Genomic DNA, 10,836 nt, shown 5'->3' with positions numbered 1-10,836 from the left:
TAGTCACCTCTTCCTCGTCCCAGTACCCCAGCACTCTAGTATGTTGAATGATGAAAATTGAGGGGAACGGCTGTAAAATAGCCCATAAAGGACAGAGGAGGGTTAAGTTCATTCTCAAAGGGAAAAGGGGGATACCATGTCTCGCCTGTGGGTACCCTTTTCCCAATCCCCCAAGAACCCTCCACCCAGGTAATCCTCCCTCGCTGCTCCACCCGCAGGGTCGGGATCCAAGACCCATGGTCTTTCCCTGGCCACCTGAGCAGAGGGAGTAGGGTGAGGATACCCCTCAGTTTCTCACAGTATACACCAAGTAAACTGCATTTTACAAAACAGTATAAGTGTAATGCAATTGCTCCATTTCCCTTTAACAATTGGACAATGGAATTTAATAACAGTCCCTTTTCTCGGCGTTCCCTAGCTAGGTTCAAGATTGTTGAGATTAGCATGCAACACCATCTTGCCACTGTTCTGGATTTAAGGCATTTTGTTGTGTGCGCCTGCTGTTGCGCTTGCTTCCGTGATAGGCCTGAAATCTCCCTTATTCTCCGTAGCAAAACAGACTTCTGGTCAGCTCCAAGTCAAAGCATATACAAGACCACACCGTCTGTGCTGCTCATCCCCAAAATTCAGTCAGTAAGGGACAGTTGGAACCCACCGAAACTCCACCCCTCAACAAGGTTCGAAGATGAAAATGCATTCATTCTTGAGCTGAAAAAAAAAAAGGTTCCATCATTAGCGTATAACCAAATTGTTTCTTTAAATTAATTTAATCGCGCAGTTTTTTTTTATAGAACAGCAGTTAGCAGGGGTGATAGTCATTAGGCACGATCGTATGCTTTTTTTCAAGCTTTCATGATAACAAAGCCTTCTTAGTTATCTCTTAATCAACTGAGGAAGATTGTTCCTTCTTAATAAAGAGGAGTTGGACAGTGCAATCGACGTAGGCCCCTTCAACAAACAGTTTAATGTTATTTATTCACATTGTAGTGTTAAAGGTAGTCATGTTTCAATTTGGCCATTATCTTGCCATTATGCGTGCGTAATGTTAGGAAGATGTTTGCCAGTGGACGAAGCAAGGAGATTCCTCATCCCAAAGTCAAATGGTGGAGAATATGGCAAGCGTCAATTAGAAGGCGACTGGCCCTTGGGTTGGTTAAGTATGAAGACAGTGCTAACTAGGCCCCATCGGGTGCTATGGCAGTAGTCAAATGAGGTTTCAAGGTACAAGGGTACTTTTTGATGTCCACTCAGGGTACATCCTTTTGAAGCAGGCCACACGAGATGGGATTAGACATGCATTCTTCCAGTAGGAAGAGGCAATGTTGGCAACCTCAGTGTCACTTGTGGCGCAACTCTGAAACCATGTCTGATGCTCTTCCACAACAGAAGGTTAAGTTATGTTTCTCACAATTGTCAGAATATATCTTCTTTTGGGATGCAACCACCTTGCATGTCAGCTGTAGCATGTTTAAAATGTTTCTTTGTGAATGGGACTTGGACCCGCAGCCCCCAGAGAAGGTGGCCGCGTTCTTTTCATCCTTGCGGGAATGGAAGATCTGTAGCCCGCACATAAGGTTGCCACCTTCTTTTCCAACTTTCTATCAAAAGAAGTCTGAAGGACTTCTGGGGAGGGGGAATGCACGTTTGGAATTTAGAGATAACTTAAGGCAAGTCCTGTTTGGTGAAGATGTGATGAACTGTGCAGTGGCTTGAGTTGCAAAGGATTGCTGGCTGCCTTCCAGCCAGCCAATAGAGGCCAGCTAAGGTTAGTGGAAGGTGAACACTGCTCTTCAAGTGCGACCAACTACTGTGGTATGAAATCTATATGAGGAAAGGGGAAAAAAAAAAAGGTACTTTTATGAAGTGTGGCTGAGAGGACACAGGCTGCAGTGCCATTCTGGGGCACACCAACTATGGAACGGTCAATTTGTATGTTGAGAGGCTAAGGAAGCAGACCACAAAGTTTCTCAAGATCTGGTTTTAAAACTTTAATTACTGCCGACCGAATTAACAAGAAGTTTGCAAAAAACCGGTCCAATTCCAAGATATTTTTTAAAGTTATTTGAATAAATAATGACACGGCACATATTGTGTACATTTATTTAAATGGATATCACTGTAACGGGATTGAATAGAGCAAAACCACATGTAAAAGGGGCTATTAATAGAGACTTTGCCCAGCGGGCTTCCCAGCATGTAGCATAAACAACTGTGTGCATATTACGTTGGACGTTCACGCGGTCTGGTTACGAATCCCCACCAAAGAGGAGGCAGGTCCCCTTCCTTGCGTGCTGGAGGTAAAGATTCATTCTTGATTTCATGGGTTTTTGACTCAATTTGCAGCTGTGCAACCTACAGTGTAATAAAACAAGAGTTAAAGAAACACAAGTTCGTATTATTCTGTTAAACAGACATACACAATGTATTAATGCTCAGAAACTGAGGGTGCATCCATTTGCTTAAATTGCTTCACCTACTTCCTTCCTTCTATAATTTTGGTTAGTTGATTAGTTAGATCATGTGCGCATTGAAATTAAGAGAAACCTTTTCCAAGCCTACCCATATGTTGTGTTACCTTCTGGAGTCTAAAAAAACAATAAACTAACAGTCTTCTTACAGTAGAGATGCAGTGCCTAGCCTTTTTACCCCAGAAGCGATTTTGTTTTCAACTTTTCCAACATATTATCGAAAAATACAAAGACAGTGGATTACAGTGGCACTCAAAGCAGTATACATAAACAGATGTGCAATTGGCCGTTTGAATCTGCAACCACACATCCCTGCACCATTTTTTAATATAAAGATATTTTCCACCGACTTGAAAGATCATTCCCCCTCCAATACACCACTCACCAAAACAGACCCACATTGGATGCCCAAGTAGACCATATTTACAATATAATCACATCTGCTTGGCACTGGAAGTCAGCAGCACCAACAAACCTTATGCTGTTTTGCCATCGTCACAGTAGGGAACATCCAGGAGCCATTGATCAACCGAGGGCAGAAGGCCATTTAATCCACATTATGGTCACCAAATGGTCAGCTAGTACCTAGAACAGCCCAACAAATATTTAACAGCTTTTATGGATTGTCTTCTATCCCAGAAGGTCAAACATTGGGTTCATCTTGACAGTCTCCCCAACAAAGTCACCGGTTTCAAACACTGGCCTATAGAATTTCTTAAGAGCGAGAACAATCGCGCAAAAGGAACAGAATTCAGCCACAGTATGGCCACATGGGTTACAGGTGCAGGGCACGTCCAGGAAAAAAAACCTATTAAAAGAATGTGGGTATGGTAGATCTTGTGTATACATTTAGCATAAACGTGTAATCAAAAGCAACCCTTTTGGTGATGTGAAGAATCCCTAGATGTCATCACCCCCCCCCCCCCCCCCCAAGCGATGAGGCCAGGCCGCTATCCAATAGTCCCCCTTGGGGTGGTGCCCAGGGAAATCGCACCAAAATGTGGACAAAAGAAAATGACTTAATCAATACTGCGCCTTTGCGCGGTACAAAAATGCCTGACTCCCATTACACCAAATAAGGGGAGCAACAGTTGCTGTGGTGTCACCCGCTCACCTTGTTCAGTGGAATGGTTTCAGGGTTGTGGAGGTGTCCCCCAGAAAAATTAATAAAAAAGGACCCTGCGGCACTAGTTACAACCCACGTTATTGGAAGGGAACTGATGCTGCAGGGATAGAGGAGAGTCGGCCGCAAACACAGAAGTGTGCCACCGAAAAGTTAAGTAGGTAAGGGGGATGGGAGGGAAGAGAATAGGGGGATGCATGGAACCAAGTGATCTATGTGATCACTGCACCTATCGGGAATGGAAGTCGACATTTTCGGCCGCGCAGTGATCACATAGATCCGCGGACAGCAAGAGCAGGAGGATTCTCATGGGGAAGAGACATTCCCTCTGGGGATAGGGACAGACATCTAGGGAGAACGCAATAGGACCCCCTCAACCTACACTGATGGTACCTCAACCATCACCGATGGTACACCCCAGTACTATACACCCCCCCCCCCCACCCCCCCCCCCCCCCCCCCCCCCCCCCCCCCCGAGTCCCCATGTACCTGTGTAGGGCTATTGACATAAGATTCATTGAGCCCAGACTACCCAAGTAAGACTTACATCACAAAGACTGGAACGAGGAGGAGTTGTGGAATTATGAAGAGCACTACCAAAAGTAGGTGTGAGCATTCTAGTTCTCCACGAAGGGCCACAACTAACATCAACATAAAAACAGAAGACGGATTAGGGAGTTTGTCAAGCCATCCCTGGAGGAGCCAAGGACCGAGCAGCAGTCCAGCGCGAGAAGAAGTGAAGGCTGCAGACCGGGGCGCTGTTGGAAAAAAAGCAGTCATCTCCATCAGGTCCAGCGTTGAAGGACCTACACAGGTACATGGGGACCATCAGTGGCTGGTGGAAGAGTAGCCTGACCAGAGAAAGCAGAGGGATTGCGTAGCCAGAGCAGGCGAGTATGCTGGTGGAAGCAAGCAGTTGCAGAGCTACCGAGTGAAGAGAGAAGTATGTGGAGACGGAACTAAGCCCGAGAACAAGTACCAGGACAGACCAGAGCCCGCTGAGACGTTCCCTAAAGGTAGGGAAAGAAACAGGCCGGCTGGTGGGGACCGAAGGGAGTGTTGGCACTTGAAGGGGAAGTGTCAGGGAAGCCCAGTTTAAGAATGAAGGTAGTGAAGATCCCCCAGAGAAAGAGAAAAATATTGTGTTTGGAAAAGGGGAGGAACTCCTGAAGAGGGGACTGTACATAACCTCCCAACTTTAAAGAGTCAAAAGGACTTTGAAAATCATCATCTTCATGACAGTACTTGGCAGGATCGTGAAGCAGGTCTGTCCAATGAGCTGAATAGAGAAATACAGGTCTGAGACCCATGAAAACAGAAGGCAAGCGAGAACAACCCCATTTCTTGTGGCAGTACTTGGCAAGACAGGAGGCCAAGTGGGCTATACAGGGGAAACCTGGCGTGGCAGTACTTGGCAAGCCAAAAGGCCAAGTGGGCTATACAGGGGGAAACCTGGGTCAAGGATCATACTTAGTCTATGAACTGATGGGACAGAAAGACATGTGAATCAAGGAACACCAGGGGAAGGGCGTCATCCCGCCTGGGTAACACTGAGTGTGAGACTGAACCCCAGTTATTATCCTGGCAGTGCTACATCTACAGGAAAAAGGACAAACCAACCAAGAGAGGCCAGTGGAAGTGAGCCATTCCCACTGGTTTTGTGTGAGAAACAGTGAAAGCCAGAGACCAGGAGAAGAGTGTCATTCTCCTGGTAGTTGAATCTGAAAAAAGGATCAAACCACAAAATATTGTGTTCCAGGGGAAAGGAGCCATTCTCCCTGGGATGAGGAAGGAACAAGTTACTTACCTGTAACGGTTGTTCTCCAGCATGGGTCTGGCATGGATTCACATGCTCATGAATATTCCCCGTCGTCAGGCTGGGAATCCTCGGTAAAGAAAAAACCAGTATCAGTTTCGTTTCTGATCTGTCTTTCGTAGTAGTAACCAATCACTGATCTCTGCGTCATACTGACCACAGCCAATGACTGCCCTCTACCTAAGCCCCGCCTCTGGCAGCCATCTTCAGATTTGGTAGCACGTGAAGTGGCAGTATGACCAAGTGAAGAGCCGCAGAGGGGTAGGCGGGAGGGTTCGCATGTGAATCCATGCCAGACCCATGCTGGAGAACAACACTTACAGGTAAGTAACTTGTTCCTTCTCCAGCATGGGGTCTGGCATGGATTCACATGCTCATGAATAAAGAATACATAGCAGTACACACATGCACAACCACGGGAGGTGGCAAAGGCTCAATATTAAGCATCACATCAAACTCAACATTAAGCATCTTACCTCCTCACCAGGCTCACCTCAAGCGAACAGGTTGCGCAGCACTGCTTGGCCGACCCTGGACTCCTCCCTGGAATCCTGATCGACGCAGTAGAATGTCGTGAAGGTGTGTGTCGACCTCCACGTAGCAGCCCTGCAGATGTCCAGCAAGGGCACACCAGATAGGAACGTCGTGGTAGCTGCGATCGCTCTGGTGGAATGGGCTCTCGGACGGCCAGGCAGCGGTCGGTTTGCCAACCGATGACAGTACATGATACAGCCGGAGAGCCATCTGGAAATGGAAGCCTTCAAGAGAGCCTTCCCCTGATTGACAGGTCCAAAGTTCACAAAGAGTTGTGACGTCTTCCGAAAACACTTTGTGCGGTCCACGTAGAACTTCAGCGCTCTAGCCACATCCAGCGAGTGCAAAGTCCTTTCAGCCGGCGATGAAGGCGATGGGAAGAAAACAGGCAACACCAAGGGTTCGTTGAGGTGGAAGTCCGACGGCACCTTGGGCATGAAGGAGGGGTGCGTCCTGAGCACTACCCTTGTGTCGTGAAAAGTCAAGTACGGGGGCTTGCAGGAAAGGGCCTCGATCTGTCCCACCCGTCATGCGGAGGTGATGGCCACAGGAAACACTGTTTTCCACGACAAGAACTTCAACGGAGCCGTGTGCAAAGGCTCGAACGGCGGTCCCATGGGCTTGGTCAGCACCACGTTGAGCTCCCACGCCGGGGCCAGAGCCTTCACCGGCGGGAACGATCTGAACAGTCCCTTCATGAACTCTTTCACCAAACGATGAGACCACAAAGACGTCCGCCCCCTGGTTCTGGTGTATCGGGAGATCGCAGCAAGATGAATCTTGATGGACGCGTACGCCAGTCCAGCCTTGGCCAGCGTCAGTAGGTACAGCAGTACTTGGGGAGCCGTAATCCGTAGAGGGTTAATCTTCTGTGCGTGGCACCAGACAGAGAACCTCTTCCATTTGTGTCCGTAGCATTTAAGAGTTGAGGACGCCCTGGCCTTTGCAAGAACCTCTCTGCAGTCGGCCGGTATGTCGTATCTTCCAAATTCTAGCGCTGCAGGAGCCAGGCCTGCAAGTTCAGCGACTTCGGGTCGTGATGGAGGATGGTGCCTCCTTCCCTGGAGAGAAGATCCGCGTCCACTGGCAGCTTGATTGACAGGGACGCTGACAAGTCCAGAAGGTCCGGGAACCATATCTGCCTCGGCCACGCAGGTGCGACGAGGATCATCCTGCACCGTGACCTCTTGAGCTGGTTGATGAGCCGGATCAGCAGCGGCAGTGGAGGGAACGCATATAGGAACAGGCCCTCCCAGGGGAACGAGAAAGCATCGCCCATGCTCCTCGGCTGGGGAAACCTGCTGGCGAACCTCCGGCACTTGGAGTTCGTCATCGCGAACAGATCGATCTGGGGGGTGCCCCACCGTCGGAAGAGGCGGTCCACTAGATCCTGTCGTAGTTCCCACTCGTGGCACAAGCGCAGCTCCCTGCTGAGTGAGTCGGCGATGGTGTTTTTTTTATCCCTGCCAGATGAAACGGCACCAGAAATATCCCTTGGGCGACGGCCCAATGCCACAGATCCTGCACCTCCCTGGACAGGGCTGGGGACCTGGTTCCGCCCCGTTTCCTGATGTAGAACATGGTGGTGGTGTTGTCGGTGAAGATCCTCACCACCTTGCCCTTGAGGGACAGAAGGAAGGACCCGAGGACCCAAAACACTGCACGGAGCTGATTATGGAGGGACTTCTCCGTCGGGAGCCAAAGGCCTCTCGCGTGCAGATTTTCGGTGTGCGCTCCCCACCCTTCCAGGGAGGCATCCCTGGTCACTGTCTCCTGGTGGCCGGGGGTCTGGAAGTCCGTGCCCGCCATCAGATGCGCGCGGGTGCCCCACCACCGGATCGCTCGTCGGAAACTCTCGTTGAGTGTGATCCTCTCCTCGAAGCTGCCCGTCGTCTGGATCCAGCGCGCGTCCAGGAACTCCTGCAACGGGCGCATCCGGAGCCTGCACAGGGGGATGAGGTAAATGCAAGAAGACATCATTCCGAGGAGGGACTTGATGGACCTCACGCTGGCCGCGTCCGCAACCAGCATCCGCTGCACCTTGCCCAAAATGGCCCTCGTCCTTTCCTCCGGCGGATAGGCCAGAAGCGACACTGTCGAGCTTCGCTCCCAGAAACAGTGCGTCTTGCGCGGGCACCAGGTGGGACTTGGCGTAGTTTATGGAGAATCCCAGGTCCGTGAGAAGTTGGACGGTCCTTGCAGTGTTCTCCACGGCGAGCTCCTTCGTCTTCGCTCGGATGAGCCAGTCGTCCAGGTAGGGGTAGACTTGGATCCCCTCTCGGCGCAGCTGCGCCGCCACCGGTGCGAGGCACTTGGTGAACACCCTGGGTGCTGACCTCAGTCCGAAGGTAAGGGCTCTGAACTGATAGTGACGCCCTTGGACCACGAACCTGAGAAACTTTCGGTGTCCCTTTAGGATGGGAATATGGAAGTAGGCATCCTCCAAATCCAACGACGACAGGAAATCGCCCTCCTCCAGCTGACCCAGGACGTGTTGGAGGGTGACCATCCGGAACTTCTGTGCCTTGATGAATTTGTTCAGTCGTCGTAGGTCCAGAATGGGACGCCATCCTCCAGTCTTCTTCTTCACGAGGAAGTATCTTGAGTAAACTCTGGAGCCCCGAAGCCTCTTTGGGACGAGCTTGATGGCGCCCTTCCTGAGCATCGCCTTTACCTCCAAGAGAAGTTGAGGGATGTGATGTTCTTTCCTGGCCACAGGGGGGGACGCGCGGGCACCTCTTTAGAAACTCGAGCACGTGACCCTGGGCTAGGGCGTCCAGCACCCAACGGTCGGTGGAGATGGACTCCCACACGCTGATGAAGCTCGCCAGCCGGCCTCCCACCGGGGTGCTTCGGTGGGGGCCCGACCCCACGGCCGGTTCAGTCCTGCATCGACGAGGCTTTGCCGCCTTGACCTCCTTGGCGACGACGGCGGGGTCCGCCTGACTTGCCTCATCCCCTGTAAGCTTCCTGCGACGACGAACGGGCCGCTTGACGGTAGGTGAAAATCCGCCGCCAGAACCTTTGGAGGCACCCGGTTTGCCTCCGCCGCTCCGAAAGTGCGGCCGCCGTTGCTGGAGAACCCCAAGAGCCCGGGCCGTCTCCATGTCTGCCTTGATGGCTTGAAGGGAATCGTCCACTGTTTTCCCAAACAGGTTGTTTCCGTCGAACGGCATGTCCAAGACTCTGGTCTGCACGTCCTGACGGAAGTCAGTAGCCTTGAGCCATCCACGCCACCTAAGGCACACGCCGTTGCCCAGCTGGCGAAATCCAGTGTCAGAGATGTCCGTCGCAATCGTAATGGCGTGGTCCGACGCCACCTCTCATTCCTGCAAGATCTCTAGGGCATCCGCCCTCTTGTCGTCCTTAATCGTTGTTGCAGACGAGATGACCCGGCGTCCCATCGTATCCAATTTCTTTTCCTCGCCGTCCGGCGGGGAGGTCGACGTAGAGGCCGCTCCCCCCTCCCCGCTTTCTTCCTGGCCGCCGCAGAGACGACCGAGTCCCGGGTCGGCTGTGCCCGAAGGCACAAGGGGGCTGCTTCCGGGACCCGGTACTTATTCTCGTACCGATCCCTTCTAGCCGGCATCGTGGATGGGATCTTGAGGAGGGCGAGGCCCTCATCCCAAATATCGTCCAGTAGAGGTACGGAGAGGACCGTCTTCCACTTGGCCTCGCGCCGTTGATAAAGGAAACCTTCCTTCTTCTCTTCCGGGCAGAGCTGGAAAAGCTCGGATGCCCTGGCGATCATGGAGTGAAACAATCCAATCTTGTCGGGCGGGGAAGCCCGGGTGGGAGATGACGACGGCAGATCCTCGTCGTAAACCTCGTCCGTACCCGTCGCGGCCGTGTCAGTTCCCGTATCATCCCCACGAGTCGTGGACGGGGAGGAGGGCTGAACAGGGCGCGATGGCTGAAAAGGAGGTGGAGGATGAATCCTTCTCTTAGGGGGAGGGCTCCCAGAAGGGCCTGGCTCCGGGTCCCCCGTCGGGAGAGGTTCCTCCGCTGGTGGTAACGGCAGTCTCGTCCTTCTCTCCGAGCATAAGGACTGTATAGCCAACAAAATGGCCGCTGAGTTGTCTTGCGGCACTGGTTGAGGGGATTCCGACGGGCGGTCAGGGGCCCCGTCGGCACCCTCGACGTTATCGTCGTCTCCCACGTCGGGGTCCCTCCCGACAGGCTGGTCTTCTTCCACGCCGTGGCTTAAGACTTCGATCAGCTCTTCCTCAGAGGTTGAGGCCGAATCCACGACGACCTCCTGCCCCCCCCTTTTTCTTCTCCGGAGGTTTCACGGGGGTCCTGTCGATGGGCATAAAAGAGGACTCCCTACGCGGTGGCAGGGAGACTCTGAGCCCCGAGGTCGCCACCACTGGTGTAGCCTCACAGGCTGAGCCAGGGCCACCACGACTGTCTCGATAGAGGCCTTGGCCAGATGGATTAAGGCTTTCACCACCTTAGGTGCGCTCACCGCCTTTTCCTTGGGGGGAGGGTCACTGCCTCGCTCTCCCTCCGATGGGTCCTTCGAGCTCGACCGGGGCCTCTCCAGGAGCTTCGCCGGGTGCTCGGCCTTCCTCTTACCCAACCAGAGCGTTGGCTCGTGGTTGATGGTGCCGGGGAGGATGCGCCCTGCCTGGCGCCCGTAGAGCCCGACCGTTCGGCGCTCCCGGTGCCAGCAGACTCGCGGTGCTTGGCCTTGTGTTGGACCCCCCGTCGCCGGGGCGTCCTCAAAGGTCTTAGAAGACCGCTCGGGGTTCTTCTTCTTCTCGCCCGACGGGCTCTTCCTTTCCAGCCAGTTGGCGAGACGTTGATGGCGGTCCTTCATGGTCCGCTCTGACATATTCCCGCAAAACGCACAATCCTTCTCCACGTGCGTCTTGTCCTCATGTAGGCAGTAC

General features: G+C 52.5%; 1 protein-coding gene across 1 annotated transcript in view; it reads right to left on the bottom strand.

Annotated features, from left to right (window-relative positions):
• Positions 1-1,973: 1,973 nt before the first annotated feature.
• The window catches only part of NDUFB9 (NADH:ubiquinone oxidoreductase subunit B9), a 127,027-nt gene continuing 118,164 nt past the window's right edge, over positions 1,974-10,836 (bottom strand). Inside the window, exon 4 of the mRNA XM_069621595.1 lies at positions 1,974-2,352. Coding sequence (XP_069477696.1) covers positions 2,221-2,352 — 132 coding nt within the window. The 3' untranslated portion in view covers positions 1,974-2,220. The remainder of the gene's footprint in view (positions 2,353-10,836) is intronic.

Source organism: Ambystoma mexicanum, chromosome 5q (assembly GCF_040938575.1).
Source record: "Ambystoma mexicanum isolate Mex_15411 chromosome 5q, UKY_AmexF1_1, whole genome shotgun sequence".
In the NCBI taxonomy this organism is placed as follows: domain Eukaryota; kingdom Metazoa; phylum Chordata; class Amphibia; order Caudata; family Ambystomatidae; genus Ambystoma; species Ambystoma mexicanum.
The sequence above is the reverse complement of the archived record's forward strand: the minus strand, read 5'-3'. Positions and strand labels throughout refer to the sequence as shown.